Source organism: Haemaphysalis longicornis, unplaced genomic scaffold (genome assembly GCF_048455015.1).
Source record: "Haemaphysalis longicornis isolate Haplotype H1 unplaced genomic scaffold, Haemaphysalis longicornis Haplotype H1 scaffold_49, whole genome shotgun sequence".
In the NCBI taxonomy this organism is placed as follows: Eukaryota; Metazoa; Arthropoda; class Arachnida; order Ixodida; family Ixodidae; genus Haemaphysalis; species Haemaphysalis longicornis.
In genome coordinates, this window is record NW_027526384.1 from 700,376 (window position 1) to 718,974 (window position 18,599).

Consider the following 18,599-nt stretch of genomic DNA (forward strand, 5'->3'; position numbering starts at 1 on the left):
CACCGATCACGCAGTGTTTGTTGGGACCCGGTATGTGAGTAGCTCTCGTGTTCTGGATGTGTGTACGTCTTTCTAGAATCAACGCACGTGTCAGATTTCCGTTGCTCCCCAAAAACTGGAACAACTGCAGAAGCGCGAGACCTAAACATTGCACGCCACTCTACTAAATGACGTGTCGTACAACTGCGCAGTCAGCCTCAAAAGAAACCAAACGACAAAAAATTTTGCGACGCTTTGATTTACAGTTACTCAGCCTAAAGTGTTGGGAAAGGGTGGAAGACACTAGCGCTGTTGTTTAAAGGGGCCATGAATACAGTATACAAGTTTGCTTTATTCGAGAGATTTGTTGTTTTATAGTGCCCTCAACGCGTGTCCGGCAGCAAACGATGCTGTATTCACTGAAAAATTTATCATTTTAAGCGAAAATTTCAACTTTCCTGCTAAAACCGCACTTCTATACCTGCCTGTATTTTTATTATGGTTGATAGTAATCGTTTCCTAAAAGATAAGCTATGACTCAACAAACATGTTCACGTAAGTGGCCGTGCCGGTTGTGTGAGGAGGCCAGTATTGTGTGAGAAAACCTCAACGCGTCCGGCGGCTGTGTTAGGCAGTGTCAGCCGGCAAAGTTCCGCACTTACTCGATCGACGTTTATCTGTTCGTTCGTAACTTTCATTGTTTACCCCACCATTCTTACTGCTATAAAAAGAATGTGCGTTCAATTTAAGCGCCAACAGCTCGCCCTGCAAGCTTATAATGCCTGCCTAATTTGCGTTTGCTTTCGCCAGCCTCAGCCAAATGCACAGCTGCGCATAATACTTCATAGATTCTGTTGCAGGAAATAAGCTAGTGGGTCTCATGGTCATTTGATTTTTTCCTGTTTATGTAGCTTATTTCAATAAAATTTGTGTTAAAAGTGGTTTTAGCGTTATTCTAACGAGGCCATCTTTTGAATGAACCAAACTTGCATTCTGTCTTCGTGGTCCCTTTAGGAGGAGAGCAATCCGCGGTACGGATGTGGGTTTCATATCGGTGGTGCACTACCACGCCGGCGGTGACCATTTCACCGCAGGTAATAATGGTGGCGGCCTAATGTATTAAAGTATAGAGTTGGAAATAGGCCAATCGAAGCAATAATTTTACTAATCTAAACGCAATGGTAGCGTTATGCCACACTATCTGTGTTCACCACTCTCTCCACCTAACCTCCTTCCCCTGTCGTCTCAACCCCTTGCTCAGCTCTCTGCTAGGACGAGCTGCATACCGCCGCCGTGAAAATGCTTTGTGAGTGAAGAAAATTTCTCGTAACAAAAGTGGGGATAGTTAGCAGCGCTCTGCCACTTCCTCATTTACAGCCTTCAGCTTTTTGGACGCCGTATCTTCGTCTTCCCTTCAAAGTGACACGCAGCAGAGTTGGTATTACTGCGGGTGCTGGGGGCAAGCCCGCAACATCTAGCAACACCTGTTACAGATCCACGTCAAACGCTGCATAATGGAGTGGGGCACAAAAAATCGCGCAGGAAGGGACAAGGCTATCTCACTGTTTACACCAACCCGGTAAGACTTCCGAAATGTGTGATTGCGTCATGGGAATCTGATGGAGGGGGGGGGGGGGGGGGGAGAAGAATTCGTAACCTTCTGTATCGAGGCCAAGGCTGGAAAGAACGTTTGTTTATACTAAGATCACTGGAGCTTTGACGGTTGACATCGTTCACTGAGGCTCGTACGAATTTTAGTCTTCTTTTTGTGGTTGTTCAAATTCCACAGTTACACTTTACCCTCACTTGTATACCACAATAATTAGACCAGCTCCCTTTGAGAAATTTCTGTGGATGCCTATATTTTAAATTTAACAATTTCTTTGAAGGGGTACGTGTTCACCATCTTTCACTGCATTTCAGTCCAAAGTTTCATTACCCGAAGAAGGGAAAGAGAGAAGTGAGAACAGAGGGACCGATATTGTTACAGATAGGAAAGGGCTTGTTACTCTGCTAAATTTTGGATAAACAAGTCAGTTGGCTCTGCGTCAGTGGGGTAAAATTTTGACATACTCGGTAAAAGTATACTGAAGCGAGGTTTGAATATTTTATATATATATATATATATATATATATATATATATATATATATATATATATTCAACCAGATGAATGTCTACAATACGTGGGGCCATGTTCTAGGTATTCTTCGCCGATTTACATACATGGTGCCGTCTTCTTACATGTGCTGTCTAGTTCACACCGTTCTCCCCAATGATGAAAATGTCGGCTATGGGGACACACTATACGAAGTAGGCAGGGCTAAATGTAGCAAAGTGATGGCATGTTTAATTTTTTCATCCCGTAAATGAACAAACAAAACTTAATTATAACCATTAACTGTCCAAAAAGTGTTATTTTCAAGGCTCAAGTTGCTTAAAACATTTTGCAAACAGTGTAACGTCCCGAAATAGCTAGTGTTTCGGCTGCAACATGGCGGGGTGTTTTTTATTCTGCCACAGCTTGCAGTTCAACTAATGCTTTTGTATTCCCAGAAAGAGTCATATTACGGATTCTATGGAAAGCGCCTCATATGTAAGTAGAGACACACACGAGACCTTGGCAATGGTCCTATCTCTTTGACGATAGAGACCTGTCGGGCAACTGACCGCATCACCGTATCGCCACGAGGAAGAATGCGTGCAAAGAAAGGGGCTGTTATCTAGCTCCTGATTATCAGCAGGGATTCCCCGCTTTGGTAGGGTTTCGTGCAACTTAAGTTCCTCTATATATCTCCCGCAGAGAGGTATATAAAGTAACTCTACGCGTAACGATTGGGAAACTTTAGGGCATTCGTAAAGACACCGTATACGGGTATTTTGAAAGTTTTAAAAACTACCTTCTGCAAATGTCGGAAGTCAAAACCATCCCGAATTTTGAGTAATGTTTTCTTATCTCTATTCTTAGATTCGCAGCATTCTTGCTCATACTCACAGGTGCTTCACACACTATTCATCATTAAGGAGTAACTTCAACGACAAGAACAAGTCCACAAGTTTCACAATTGTATATGAACAATTAACTAGAATGTGTTTCCGGTGACTATTTTCGCCACCGTAAGCCATAATGGATACACGCAAGCAGTATTAAGTGCCCCGACAATTTGTTTCTCTGTTTTCTTCTTAAATATTCATGTTTATTCCGTCCAAACAGGATGCTCACCCTTACTTGCTGACCGCCGAGAAATGGAAGGAGTTCTGGTGCCCAGATTTCCAAGCTCTCTGCTTCCGATAATTCTTCAGTAGGCTTCTGGCCATTTGTCGTGAGCGTGTTGCTGTGGTTAAGATTTTGCGCAATTGCAAAATTCTGTATCCAATGGCTACAAATCAGCTTAATCCCGTCCGCGATCGTGAACAATCGATTTAATAAAATGCTAAGTGGGTGGAATGCCATTTCAGGTTGCGTGCACTAGGCAGTTAAACAAATAAACAAAAAAATCCCTAGAAGGTTGAGGAATGTTTAATGTCTGTAAGATGCACTTGTTCAATGCCTTGCGGTACAACCTACGGCTAACGATGCTACTAGCGACGATAACAGCAAGAGAAGAGACGCGGTGTACGTCGCGGCAGCTCCCGGACAGTACGGTGACTCAGAAGAGATGCTGAGGTAGTGCTTTCCTCGCAGGTTGGCGTTCGCATTGTGGCCCATGTACCCGCAGGGCACCTGGTCGCACGGCGTACACCGACCACTCTTGTAGGCGGCGTAGCTGGAGCACGGCAGCGCTGGGTAGCTGCAGGTGCGGATAGAGTTGGCGTAGTACAGGGCAGCCCGAGCGTGAGAGCAGTCCAGTCCTGTTCAGCACGCGTAAAGGAGAAAAAATAATGAAGTAAAGCACACCCGTGGGGGCAGAATTTTACAGGACACGATTTAGACGCTCAAAACTAATTTCTGTGCTGTCTGAAGGCTCAGCACTTTATCTGTGCTCTTAGACGAAGCATAGCGCTTCGGCGCATTATCGCCATATGCGTACAACGTGATCAGCCACCGGGAAACGGAGCAATTACTTTCGATTGTTGAAATTTTATAATGTAATCTTTTTCCCACGGTGTGCTTTTACTGGGCTGGGATAAACATTTATTTATTTATTTATTTATTTATTTATTTATTTATTTATTTAAATACCTTAAGAAAACAGAGGGCATTACATTATTGGTATACATCATTGTAGTAACAATAGTAACAGTAAAACCGCTTGTCGGGGAAGAATATTAATACCAAAGTGACCATTACACTAGGATCAATACTAATAACACAGTGACCCGTAGCGCAGTGACCAGCCAGCAGCTGCACGAAACATTTCCAAATACAATGTCGACGCATATAATACCAATTAAATGTCAACGGTTGCTACAAAACATTGTCGGCTTCTAAGTGAGTTAGTCGAGGTAGATTGGAAACGGGATGAATCTGTAGTGGCAGCGATGTTTACGGGTGGAGTATTCCACTCGTTTTGTTGATGGGAAAAGGGTGGGAATTTATGTGGTATTTAAGTCACTCTTTATCATTTAGCGTTTACCATTACCTACGGAAGGAAATAACAAGGACAGACAGTGGAATCAACATTTGGGCGATAGTACGCCTGGTCGGTAATATGCACGACAACAATTAAAAACCAAAAAGATGAAGCCTTGACGCGGCCATTACGCCGCTACTTACGGCCAAAGGCCTTGCATCCGGGCTGTTGCTTTCCCCCGTTTGGGTAGAAGTCGACGTGTCCCGTGGCCTTGGTTATTCCCAGGCGACCCCGGAAAAAGTTGAAGCCCATGCCCATACTCGTGTGGATTATGTCCACGAAGTCGGCGTGCTCTTTGCTCAGGTAAGCGTCAAAGTACTCGAACAGTGGTCCCGCTGGGTCGAGACCTGTGTAAAGCCATAGGATAACTTAATGCGCTTCGTGGTAATGTTTGGAGGCCTGATGCATTTCGTAACAATTTAAGATCCTTCTATAAGCAGCGCTTCGCGCATGCCAGTTAACAGCGTCCCAAACGCAGCACCGCAATGCCGATAACATGGAATTTAGTATATCTTGAGTCATAAACTGTCTTGTTTTTACACTTTGGCACCACAGCGCTCTAGTCGGCCGAGCTTACCAGTATACTACTGTACAGAACTCACTAGTTGGTGAGCTTTACTCGGCTTAGCGATTGAAATATCAAACGGGCTCATCTTCTGGACTTGCGAAAGTAAATGGCCGGATTCTTGAGTCAGCATTAAAGGATATTGCGTATTACGTGTCTGCCATCGATTCACTCCTGTTTGAATGCCCCGGTGATATTGATTTTCCCCGGTTCGTGTTCCCAAAGATGCGGTGAAAATTGGATTTGCACATATGTAACGAAGTTTTGTAGTCGTCATTGGGTGCGACTACTGTTTCCTATCTTTAGCCTCTTATCTGTTTCATGTACTTTAACTTCACGCCGTGAGCAATTTGTGCCCATGTTTTCCCACGAATATGCGCTCAGCGTCGCTTTCAGGGCGCAATAAACGACCATTAGCATGCACGCACCAGTTATCCTCCCAACCTTTGCACCGGTCAGGTCCTGGACGTCTTGCCCAAAGAATCCGCCGGCCTGCGCTCCCAGGCTGTGGCCGATGTAGTGGACTCGAGAAGGACTCAATGTGCCGGCGTCCACCAGCGCTTTGACGAGCGTGGCTGCCAAGCGTGCCACGGTGCGTGTGCTGCCAGCAGCCACGCTGTAGTTGGCAACCCTGGCGCCAGCCGACCAGTCCACCACAACTACGGTCGCATTCTCCTGCATTCAGCCAGAGAGTGAGTAGGAGGCTGCGGAAAAGATTCAAAGTCAATTCCTCTTCAGGAGGAATTGGTGAGCGCGTAGAATGCGATGACACGCGTATTACAAACAGGAAAACAAATACACACACAGGCTTCGGACGTTGTTAACGAGGAAAGGACCCGGCATTGTCCCTCTCTTGGGTAGTGCAGTGCGCCTTAGTGTCAACCAAAACGAGTTCACAATAATGCATGTGGTGTCGTCACCATTGTAATAATCATCATTGTCGTGCCCATGACCAATACTATTACCTTCATAATAATCATTACCAGCCTACGTATGCGCGGTGCCGGTCGAAGGTCTCTCGCCCATAGACTTTGAAAGGCTCGTATGTTAATATGGCTGAATGTATTGTCCGTACCCAAAAGTTTGTTATTTCATGTCTCCACGAAATTTTTTTTCTTCTACTTCTACCTGGCGTCACGTAGGTACGATTCTTTGTCGTCATTGCGTTCTGTATTTACACCTGGAACAAAGTTAGCATTGCATTATCACATACACGTAACATACACACGCACACACACACATTATGCAGATATATACGCGTATGTATATTACTGTTGGGTTGACCCTCTCGGAAACAAAAGGTAGACCTTTCTTTTATTAAGCGAACAGTTTTACTCCTTTCCTAACACTGCCCACCAGTATTTCTTCCTTTAATAAGGCGTTTTGTGATAAGTGTATTTCACAATCTTCGTCGCTGGTCGTGGTTAAGGAGGACTCACCTGTTAATATTTCTTTGGGACTTGCTACTTTATGACTTACAGACTTAAAAACCACTGTGCACGAGTCTTATTGTAGAGATGTGTCACTTCTATACTGAAATTAAAATAGAACTCTCGCTTGCTGGCCAGCTAGTGTGATCTGGCGAAGCTGGATCAACCAAATGCGTTTCTTGTTCTTCTTGTCTCTCAGTAAAGAAATTATGTATTTATAAAAGAAGCAAACTTGGCCATTAGGAGCATTTCTGAGAATTTGTAAAACATTTCGTATCGTAACAGGATGATTTTAGGCCCGTGTGTCATGGAATAGGACCTATTATGTGAATGTCATCAGCTGAGTCCACTTTAACGAATATTTAGGTACGAAAGAAAATCTCAGGGCTAAATAAAATGACTGCGGGCCATTTTCTATTAACGCGAAGATGTGCAGACAAAGCGGAACACACGCGCGCACACACACACACACACACACACACACACACACACACACACACACACACACACACACACACACACACACACACACACACACACACACACACACACACACACACACACACACACACACACACACACACACACGCACACGCACACGCACACGCACACGCACACACACGCGCACGCGCGCACTTTTTTTTTCTTTTTCGCATACACACGCTCGCGTGCACACATAATTCCGCCTAGAGACACACTCTCGCGCACTCGAACCCCACGCACACGCACACACAGACATACAACCCTGGTAAAAAGTTCCCACGCTGCAGCGACCATACACGGAGCATCCGCGCTCGCTATCATGGCGCGGCCATGAACGGTGCTTGCAGACTGTCGCTGGTTACGAAGATAAAAGAACGCTGGAAGGAGCATTGCTCCCGCTTTATAGCTGCCGCATGCTAAAAAATAGCATTCCTTTTTACTGCCCTTTGTCACCCGCAACCGTCGTGCGTCTGCGAGGACCCTTGATGGCAGCTCTCCAGTTGGGGCCGCAGCGGTCTGGGAACTTTTAAACACGGCTGTACGTTACTTGCTGTAATCACTGCAAGGTGGCCGCTTTTCTGAAGGAGGCGAAAAGCGAAAACGCGCGTTTGTGCGAGGTTTCGGCGCACGTTAAAGATCCCCAGTTGGTCAAAATTAATCCGGAGCCCTCCACTACGGCGCGCATCATCGCCTGCGTTTCGTCGGCGCGTAAAACCCTACAATCAATCAATCAATCAATCAATCAATCAATCAATCAATCAATCAATCAATCAATCAATCAATCAATCAATCAATCAATCAATCCGAGCAATGGCGCGTGGCAAGAAGAGTAGCGTACCACAGCGAGTATCTCGTCTTTGATGCGCTGCACCCAGCGGGCCCGGCCCTTGCTCCGGTAGCCGTGCACAACGATGTACAGCTTGTTCTTGGCGCCGCCCACATACTTCGAGACGGCCGTGAAGTTATCGTCGTGACGCAACGTCATCACGGGCTCCGGCGACGCCTCCGTGGCGAGTCCGTCGATGGTGTTGGCGTAAACCAGGAAGTGAGGGTTCACCGCCTTTAGGTTGAGAGAGCATTGGTATCATGCGCGCATCACCGTAAGCCCTGATATGCTCGCACCTTAGGTGGCTGAGGCCTTAGGTGCGATAGTTTTCGGGAGACGTCAAAGATACCCGGCAGTCCAGCAATGCGAACGACCCGCTCTCGCGACTCCGCGGCTTCGACGCTGTACAGTGCGTCTTGGCTTTGCTGGAAGCGGTTGAAGGCTCGCTCCACGTCTTCGACATCTGCCGTGCTTAGTTCCACGTACTCTTCTTCGTCATCTGCGTCCGCAGCACTCACGGCCGCGATCGAAGAGGGATTTACGGGCTCACAGGACGCCCGCCAGGCTAAAGTGCCTGCAGCGAGAAGATGAAAGCGCTGGTGACTTTTCTTTGAGGTAACTTCAAGATACAGCCATTTCTATTGTCCCAGCGAAAAGTTTTAGATGCAGTGTTTGATTATTTACACGACATCAATGCCGCAGAGACAATCTACAACTACACCTCCTCTTCCTGTAAGACCAAGTGGACTTTTACGTAACCCATGGAACACTCCATGTTACTTTGTTTTTACCCCTTCCTTTTTCCTGCTCTCTTTCGCCCTACTTCATTTACTTCCTCCTCCACATCCCCGCAGAGTAGCATGTAAGCGAATACATTCCACCAGACCTCTCTGCTTTTTTATAATTAAAGAACCTTCTATCTCTCTCTCTACAGCGGTGGAAGATTGTATAATTTTACGGATGCTAGGATATGAATCTTCTTAAAAGTATTCCTGCTTGCAACATTAGATGAAGATTATGAGAGAGCAAAACAAAACGTGTTAAATATTCCTCAGTCGCAGGGACGGATGCAGGCACATACGCACGCCTGCAGCCACCGCCATGTCCACACGAGCGCACTAAAGTGGACGTTGAGGTTCAAGAGCCAACAAGCTGACAAGATTTGGCTAGTTGTGAGTGAGTGAGTGAGTGAGTGAGTGAGTGAGTGAGTGAGTGAGTGAGTGAGTGAGTGAGTGAGTGAGTGAGTGAGTGAGTGAGTGAGTGAGTGAGTGAGTGAGTGAGTGAGTGAGTGAGTGAGTGAGTGAGTGAGTGAGTGAGTGAGTGAGTGAGTGAGTGAATAAATAGCAAGCGCGATCTTAGGGCGCTCTCATGGTGTGAGGTATCCTTGGTACCTCGGTGCTTGCTGGCGGGACGGGCCCTCTCCATCAGCATACTCTGGCCGGCTGTACGGCCGAGGTCGTGAGCAGCGCCACCCATTGCTGTGTTGTAGTGTTACGGGAATGGAAGAAAGTTGGACATTGTGGGCATGCAACCGTCATGTCGAAGCGCTTAGAGGCTATTGTTCACGGGCAGTGGTGTGGTGGTTACTCAGGGTACTGACAGATATCCTCAAAAAGTAGTCGGTAGGTCTCACGTCGCGACTATTTTTGGCGGAGGCAATGTGAACACAAGTGTGTCGAGTTTGGGAAGGAAGTTATTGGTACCCACATTTTCTAAGTTCATTTGTAGTATTCCATTACTGTGCGCCTATTAGTCCAGGAGTACCTTCCGTTTGTAGAACACCAACAATTGGGTTAACTTCAAGAGCGTTACCAGGTTACCTTAAGCGATTTTGCTTTAACAGGTTTTAGCGAGATTAGAGAGGCCTCCTGTATTTGTGAGCTTTATAACTAGCTGGCGCAAAGTTTGACGAGCATCGCGGGACCGGACAACGCAGGCATGTGACGGCCTGACGCCCGTTAGGCGTAGTTTCACATTTTGAGTTATAACGTAGTCAACCGGTGCCCATTGGGAATAGTGCGCATTGTATACATTGCACATCACTCTACGGGCACCAGTAGATGACGTAAAACCTCCTGGCGAAACGCCATGTCTACGCTCCGATTCTCCGGCGCATACTGGACATCTGCTGCTGCAATTCTTCCAATAGATGTAATACTCCTAAAGCGGCACGTATACCTGCAGTTGGATATTGGACAGCACTTTATAACGAAAAACGTATGGTGGTGCAGCGCGCACATGCTGCTGAGGCATAGACCAATGAAACGATTATGAAACTATTGATTACCTAAAAACTGATTATTTGATTCATTTACTGAAAGCTGCGGCGTTGAACTAGCATTTTGAAAACCGACGATCTCGAGCGCCAGCCCTCAGCGCATGTATTATTCTCAATGCTATCAGTTGTACAAGGCAAATCTACTGCCCTTTTAACCGTTTCCGTGTTGTTTTAGGAGGTGAAGGCCAATTTTCGAAAGGGCGGCATGGAGGGCACAAACAATCAGTTTATAGTTTCCTTATTACTAAAATTGATGTCACCAGCGTTGAATTCAAGAGGTGTACCTCAAGAGTGAGAAAATGTATACTTTAATAGGTGGTTTAATTTCTCACTGTGAATTTCTGAATTTCAGTGATGAGTTTGTAAACGTCAACGAGAAAATTGTCAACTGTGCTTTCAAATCCGTGTTTGTGAGTTGGTGATTCAATTTTTGCAATTTTTGCTGTTGACGCGACACGTGTTTGATGAATCCGACACTATAGCCTCCGCCTATGTGGTGAAAGGTGAAATGTTAAAATGTACCCGCCGCGGTGGCTCAGTGGCTATGGCGGGGTGCTGCTGAGCAGTACGACGCGGGTGCGATTCCGGCCGCGGCGGCCGCTTTTCTGATGGAGGCGAAAAGCAAAAACGCCCGTGTGTACGAGATGTCAGCGCACGTTAAAGATCCCCAGGTGGTAAAAAATAATCCGGAGTTCTTCCCTACGGCGCGCTTCATTGCCTGCGTTGCGTCGGCGTGTTAAAACCTACAATCAATCAATGATAAAATGTATTGCACGTAATTAATAAATAAATCTCGAATCCTCGTCATGCAAGTTAGTGTGTCAGACATTCGCTCAATTTGCTGAAATTGATCACATCGAGATAACCAAAACATAAAAGAAAATAAACACAAACACTAACATCAGCACATGAAGGTATATCACAGTTAAAAAGCAAACGTCAAAATCCGTACTGTAGTATTTTGAAGGTAGGTGTCAAAATGATTTTCAATACATTTCACCAGAACAAAAGCCAGGGCGTTTGTGTAGAGGCCTTTATGGAAATATTTCGCTGCATAAGCAAGAGGTGTAGGAATCAGGAATCCGCAGGCTTCTTTCCATGACAATGACTCCTAAAACATACATTACTAACGATAACTCCCAATGGGGTTTAGTGAGTTCAAAAGTAACGTGCATTACATAAAGAAGTGATGTGAAAATCGAATAAATAGCGTACCCAGCATTAGCAATAAGATTGCCCGCGTCCGCATATGTATCTTGATTATGAACCTGGAAGGAATACATAACAATAATTAGCAGCAAGTCAGGGATGATGGACAAGGGAATTGCGTGAATCGTGGTGAGCAATTTAGCTGATATTGAATTGGCTACACCACCCAGCTGTCTCCTAAGAAGCTTTGAATTTACAAATGGGCGATATGGTTCCTGGCTCGCACATTAGAACAAACAACGATTTTTTAAATGTAAACAAGAAACCTTGTGATTGTGTTAACGCCAATGCCAGCATCATTCTTTTATCCCTCGTAATGACGTCACTTATACATGTGTTTAATATGCAGACGTGAACGTCCATGCATTGCAGGCATTGCTGAGCCGAGCGAAGTGCATAGCGGTAGGTGTAGACCTGTCTCAGCACGTGGAGTCGTTATCAGCTCGGCAATTGAGATCATGTATATCGTCTCTGCACAGGTTTTTTACTGCTGTTTTCGCGTCTACACTGTCGGAAATGGGTTCAGCAGGGTAGTCACTTGATTCCACCTCGCGCATATAGCTTATCTGTAGCATTGTCTCGGTAATCTGTTCGTAATCAGGCATGCAGTGCGGTTGTACTTTACTGCCAGTTTGGGTGCGCTATCTTGTGCGTAATTGTGAATAAAATCTCAGAGAGCTGACGAGGGAAAAACGGGTTGCTTGCTTGCTTTGCATCTAGAGGTGGGAGTTTTTGAGTTAACGTACATTTCGATGCCAAAAGCCTGATAAAAACTATCGCAGTCGATGACGACATTTCGGGGATAAGGTACACCATGTCGTACAAACGTTTGCTGGATGTGATTTGATGCTTCGGTGCTACTTTTGTATCCTTGATTGGTGGCCAATAACATGGAACCCACGGGTTGATTTGATGTGTGGTGCGTAATTTAAGAACGTGTTTTGCAACGGCCAACGAAGGAACGAAGTTTGATGCCCGGAGTCGCCTCCCATGGACTAAGTCACGGATCAAGTTGACCTGGAGCTTACGTCAAATATTGTCGGGCGTTATAATTTTTAAAGCTGAATATACGTTAAGGTTACAAAATCCACCCTAGAGCCATGTCATTATTGAACCTTTACTCCACGGGCCGAAATACTGAAATGTTTGAGTTGAGCTTCAGTAATAAACGAACGTGCTTATTTAAACCATGTCGCCATCGAACTATTTCAACCTTTTCAACTTGGTATAATTTATACAGCCGGCCAAATTTTAAAGTAGTATCGCCTAAGCGTCGACCGGCGTGTGATTCGGCGCCTTATCGCAGTGTAAAACCGGGAAATACGCGAGGGTAGGCGCGTGCATAGAATGATCCCGCCCCGTCAACTGTCGTCTGCTAGGTTCGTTTTTCGAGCACGGCGCAATCCCTTTCGCTGTAAATCCCCGGATGAGTTTACTGCCGGACGGTGAGATAAAAAATACCAGCAAAGGTTTATAAGCGTAATTGGGAGTTCGCGTGCCTTCCTTTTCTTTTAACTATCTGTAGTTACTCTAAGCATGAGCGACAAAACGAAAGTCCGACAAAAACAGACAGAACTTGGTAAGTGACCGTATTCCAGGAGACTTGCGTTGACTATTATTATTTAATTATTTTACATCGAAGCTGTCTATGTCTAGGATCCAGATTATCTCCAGCAACCGAGCGATGTAGACAAGAATAGCACGGAGCGTAACGCCACTTTGCGGCGTCCACTCAAATACCTGGGATCGTAAAACGGTGCGCCAAAGACATCTACGGAGGGAGCATGATTACAGAAAGCGAATCTAACTCTTGTGTTATTCAAAGTATCCCGAAGCAAATTATATGAAAATTAGGCACTAAGACGGATCTACCCTTAAGCCGAGTTCCATTTACTTGTCATGATTAGTTAGTGAAGTTGGGAACGCTACAGAAATACTGTTTGCTGTCAGTACAGTGCCATCTACGGAGGAAGTATGGTTACAGGAAACGGCTGTAACCCTTGTTTTACCCTATCTATGCGGAAAAACGATTATATGACAATTAGCTCCTAAGAGGACTCTAGCATTGCGCAACACAGCTTCGCTGGTCATACTTGTTGACAAAGTGGAAAGACACCAAAATTTTTAATCGATTCTCAGGTTTCGCTATGAATACGGCTTGACAGAACATACCCACGCGTGCACAGACACACTAACAAGCAAGTTTTCTCTTTACCATTTTAGAGCTGCAATGAGCACGCATACCTGGATTACGACGTGAAACAAACAGTAAGATAACAGTGAACAAAGCGCGGGCAAAATCAATGACATCGTTCGGAAATGAACACAGCTGGCTCATTACTAGCGGTAGGATATATGTTGCATGATTTCGGAAATAGCCTAGCAGAAAAATCTCGTACTGGCGTCATCGCTGTGCGCATGCGACTATTCTCGTTCATTTTACTGCTATCCACCCTGATAAGACGCCGACCCACTCGCCTGTCAACGCTCCCGCGATATCATCGGAAAGGGGATCGGCTGGTCACTTTGTACTTCGCCCTTCTCACACGAAGGTGCATCCCGAGTTTTGAGCAGAAGACTACAGGCCACATTTCTAGCGTTGCAGTGCTAACAACTGGTTTGTGATTTTTAAGTGCAGAGCACTTTGTGGGCTGGCCTTGTCGTCGTAGCTCGCTAACGGTCGATGTCAAGCGACTGCCGTAATCAGGCGGCGCTGCGAGATAACGGATGGCCTGGTGTGCCGCCGTCAAAGAGTCACGCGGAGGCTTCGAAAACCACGCAATGTAAATAGTCATCACCGTTCGAACCTCGTGAACCGATGGCGCTTGTCATACATCTCCCCGTTGTTTAGCGCAAAGAAAACTGCAGGTACAGGTGAAATTTGCGTATATAACCGACAGCCCCCGTGTTCATTTACTGAGGAACGCTCGCCCGGTTGGTTTTTACGATGGTAAGCGAAAAAAGCAGCCACGCAAGAAGAAAAATGGCGCGTTCGAAATGACGCAGAAAGGCTCCAGCCACGCAAGAAAAAAGTTAGGCGTTCGAAATGACGCAAAACAGCTCCGGCATACGAAATCAAAGCAAGCAAAAAAAGAACAGAATTCCCGCTGGCGCAGTTTCAGGCAGGGGGCACGCAAGCTCTTCGGAGGCGAGAAGTTTGAATTGCATATTCATGAAGAGAGGAGGGAGGCAGGGCGGTGAAGAGCGCGATGGGTGGTAGCAGTGAACGGTGCCACCACCCATTATGCATGGGAAATCACTGCTGTGCACTTCCAACAGCTTTCACATTGAGTGGAACGGCTTTAATTTTTTAAAGCGAAGCGTTCTGTGCGTCTCTGATGGCGACCGTCCCGTCACCAAAGCGCATTGCAGGAAAGCCAACTTTACAGCAAGTGTTTCACAAAATGACGACAATGATGATGGTGATAGCGAAGGCCCATCAAGCGCTTCAACCAAAAAACGCTTACTGGGTCCCTCGCGCTGTGAATCTGGCGTTTATCCGTTTGCGTCATTCCGAAATGGACGAAACAATTTTGATTTCGAACATTTACTTTTATTCAGTTTCTTTTTCTGAAAAAAGGGGCTTTGATTTTACTGTACGCTACACCGAAAGTCTCTTTTCGGGCTCCTGTTTTTCTTTTGCCTAAAAGTTAGCGAAGCAGCCACCATTAGCTCCAAATCTAACATAAGCACGGTGGAAAATCACATATTATTTCGCGGCTCAACTTCAACGTGAAACATGTGCAGTGATGATCTAAGTTTACATTATTAATGACCGTAGAGACAAGAGATATCTAAAAAATCGTGGGCCATCCCCACTAGCGTGAAACTTTAGGAGGGGCGAAGCATGCAGTGTGCGCGGGTGTTTCCCACAGCAAAATCGCTGCTAATAGAACAGCGTACGTCCATTGCAGAAAAGAGCGTTTCTGGAGCCAACGCGCGCCGTTGCCTCTCGCTTGCCACAGGGCGCACGGTGATCGGGCGCCGGAGAAGCGCTGGTGGGAGGAGCAATCGCGTGCTTGCTGAGGTGGTGGCGCCCTCTCTTGCGTTGAACCTTATTTAAGCAGTTAAGTGAGAGACAGAGCGCCCGTGTCTTCGTGTGACACGCCGCGGCTTGCTAAGAAGTATGTTTCAAAGAGAACACCCTGGCGTTTGAAACCAATTTCGAGAGGGAACTTACCGAATTTCTGTTATTAATGCAATTAAATCCCGAATATTCCTGTATATTAAATGAGTTTAAATCATGTTAGTTTATTGCGAACCGGTTTTATTCATCATAAACTGGTTTTTGACCATTGCTTGACAATGGGATTTACCATGATGACAGATGACGACGACGACAGGAGACGCCGAAAGCCCGAGCCCCTAAGGTTCTTCGCCCCTAAAAATATTCCTAGAAGTCGAACATACACGTACTGCTGTTTGTTCAGTTAAAGCGCGTTTATGTGGGGTCATATGGCGCATCTACTCTGATTTCGACAAAAAATTCAGGCTCAAATTAAAGTTAGATTTTACTACATTATACTGGTGGCCTTAAGCACGGCTTACCGAAGAACAATGCAGAATACCATAACGCCCTCAACTACAGCATAATGGCGGGGTTGAAGCACTTTTTCGTGGCAGCCGTGATTGTGCCTCAGAAAAAAATCCCGGGCCATCTGTAACGTGAACCCTGGGGAGAGGCGAATTATGCAGTGTGTAATGGTATTCTTGGCGCCTTGGCGTTTTTGCCCACGGAGATGAAACCGTTGGGGGTACAAATCGGCAACTTTGCTGTAAAAGTCTCCTGCTTTTGAAGCACGAAGCGATCTAGCGCGAGGCGTTAAAAAACAAGTGTCCCAGTGTGTTGTTTTAGTACGCGTTACGTTCTAGTGCGAGCCGTTGGAAAACGAGTGTCCCGATGTTTTAGTAACGTGACTACATGAGACGACGACGACAGGAGCCGCCGACAGCGCTAGCTCCTTAGGTGCTTAGCCCCCAAGATAAGCCGCTTTGCCTTGCGGAAAGTGGCTAAGAGGGAGAGCCTGTTCGAATATACTGCGCCCATACCATAGCGCTGCCATATATAGGGTGTCCAAACTATCATGCACCAAAATTTAAAAAAAAAAGAGCAGTGACGTTACTCGAAAAAGCCTAGTGCGTAATGTTTCCAGCAGCAGCGAGGGGGGGGGGGGGGCCCGGGGGGGAGGGGGAGGGCTTACGGGGCGTCTACGTCATGACGCGATGTCTACGGCACGAAAAAATGAAAGGGAAACGGGAGAGAGAAATGTCAGCTTTCATTGTGGATTTCTCAGGAAATAACGCTTCGTTGCTAGTCGATAAAAAGCTGAGAGAGCTATGGAACGTATGATCTTTCAGTTAAAACAAAATTTCATTGAGCCGTCAGCGTCCGTCGTAAGTGTCAATTACTCACTTGTAGGTATCCACGAGAGGCAATAACTGCGGTATTTTCAGCGACGAAGTAATACTGATAAAGAAACCCTGCGAGATAGGAACACCAAGCGACAACGCACCCGCCCGAATCATAAAGCAGTGCCCTCGAACAGGCTCCCTCTGAGTTTGCCAGAGAGAGAGAGAGAGAGAGAGAGAGAGAGAGAGAGAGAGAGAGAGAGAGAGAGAGCGATCTTTAATGAAGTCTGGCGATGTTAGCTGGGCTAAAATGCCTAACTTGCTACGCCAGTTGATGACGTGATGAAGATGATGGCGATGATATTCAAGAAGTTGATGCGTACAGATACGGCGAGTTATTCACAGCGACTGGTCTAGACCTGTGTGTTGCAGGTACTCTATCAGAGCTTTGGTAGCCCGTAAGGCACGTTTGGGACAAGCCCATGGTCCTAAAACGTCCTTTAGCTGCATGTCCACGGAAAGCGGCAGTCCCAAAGTCACTGCCAGAATGAAATAAAGCATAGAAGGAAAGATGAAATCGCTACCTAGTTTTTGCCTTATCTGCCACACGCGCCCCGCAAAACTTGCTGTTGCCGCTCCTTCCACGCGATTATCAAGGTGATGCGGTGTGTCTTCGGGAATGTGACAGGCCAAGCAGTTGCTTTTAACCAGCTGATTTGAGGCCGCTGGTTTATGATACGAGTGGGAGCGCCGACACGTGTAGTTTTCATATTTTACAGGGTTTCTTTAGCAGTCAAAATAAATGAGTACGAATTAGTTCGTCGCAGAAAATACCGCAGTTAGGTGCCTGTCGTAGGTGCCTCATTGATAATTTATTCATTTCGACAATATTTCTCGAGTTAGATAATTAATGGAAATTAGTTTCACTGCTTTATTAGGCAGTCGGGTGCGCCGTAACGTTGTATTTCTCATATTTTGCGGAGTTCATTTACCAGTAAGTATAAATGAGTACGCAATTAGTTCATCGCTGATACTTGTTGATACTTTAATTGAAGTGCTTTGTTGATACTTTAATAATTGATAGAGTACTTCTCGAGTTAGATAACCAGATACTATCACTCGAATATAAACCTCATTAACATAATTGCCACTACTCTGCTGTACTAGAAACATTATGCACTAGGTTTTCGAGTAACGCGATTGCTTTTTTTTTAAATCTTGGCGGATGATCTTTGAGACGCCCTGTGTAGAATCTGTAATCGCAGTTTGAAGTTGCAATCTGCGCACGAAGTCTGTCAGCTCTTGTTACAATTAAGGGGCTGCAGCTACTATGAGCCCCGGTCGGCTTTTCGCAACCGCGATAATTGCGTACACACTCCGACCACCGTGAGTGTCCATCACGGCCGTAACATGTCCAGCTAAGATATGGCTATCTGCGAGTGCACTAGAGCCCCCCCCGCCGCACGTTGGAGGTTGTTTACGCCGTAATTGGCAACTTACCTGAAACAGTGGAAAGGGTCTACTGCGGAGGGGTATGGTTGTTCCCCCGGGTTGTTCCTTCACACTGTGGCAGAACGCCACGACGTCCTTAGCGATGGCAGGTCGGCGGCAAACTGTCGTTGCAGAACGCGGTATCGGGTGACGCACCTGAAGCCTCGCCCGTGCGTCGGCTCGGCTATATATATTAAACGTGGTCGTAGATAACGTATCTTATCGCCTGTCTGCAGCCCTTCTTTACGCACGTGTGGGTAAAGTGCTGCATAGAGTTCCTGTATATGCTCCCCGTAGGGAGCATATACAGGGAGCATATACAGGAACTCTAGTGCTGCAGAAATCGGAGCGCAACCTGTTCGCGAAGCTCAAGGAGTTAAATGTACGGTCTGAAAACTTCCTGCTTTCGAGCGGTC

General features: G+C 46.1%; 1 protein-coding gene across 1 annotated transcript; it reads right to left on the reverse strand.

Annotated features, from left to right (window-relative positions):
- Positions 1–3,480: 3,480 nt before the first annotated feature.
- On the reverse strand, positions 3,481–18,322 carry LOC144137728 (pancreatic triacylglycerol lipase-like). The gene is made up of 7 exons (XM_077669671.1): positions 18,193–18,322; positions 11,350–11,402; positions 8,153–8,430; positions 7,869–8,090; positions 5,546–5,792; positions 4,696–4,899; positions 3,481–3,830 (listed from the first exon to the last, which is right to left on the reverse strand). The coding sequence occupies exons 2-7, from the start codon at positions 11,381–11,383 to the stop codon at positions 3,523–3,525; spliced, it is 1,293 nt and encodes a 430-aa protein (XP_077525797.1). The 5' UTR covers positions 11,384–11,402; positions 18,193–18,322; the 3' UTR covers positions 3,481–3,522.
- Positions 18,323–18,599: the final 277 nt, after the last annotated feature.

Bases quoted from the DNA above. Each gene is read 5' to 3' on its own strand.
- LOC144137728 (XM_077669671.1), bottom strand. From the start codon at position 11,383: ATGCGGACGCGGGCAATCTTATTGCTAATGCTGG. The intron at 8,431-11,349 runs GTACGCTATTTA...TTCTCGCTGCAG, and splicing joins AATCTTATTGCTAATGCTGG to GCACTTTAGCCTGGCGGGCG. The intron at 3,831-4,695 runs GTAAGTAGCGGC...CGTGCTGAACAG, and splicing joins CGGATGCAAGGCCTTTGGCC to GACTGGACTGCTCTCACGCT.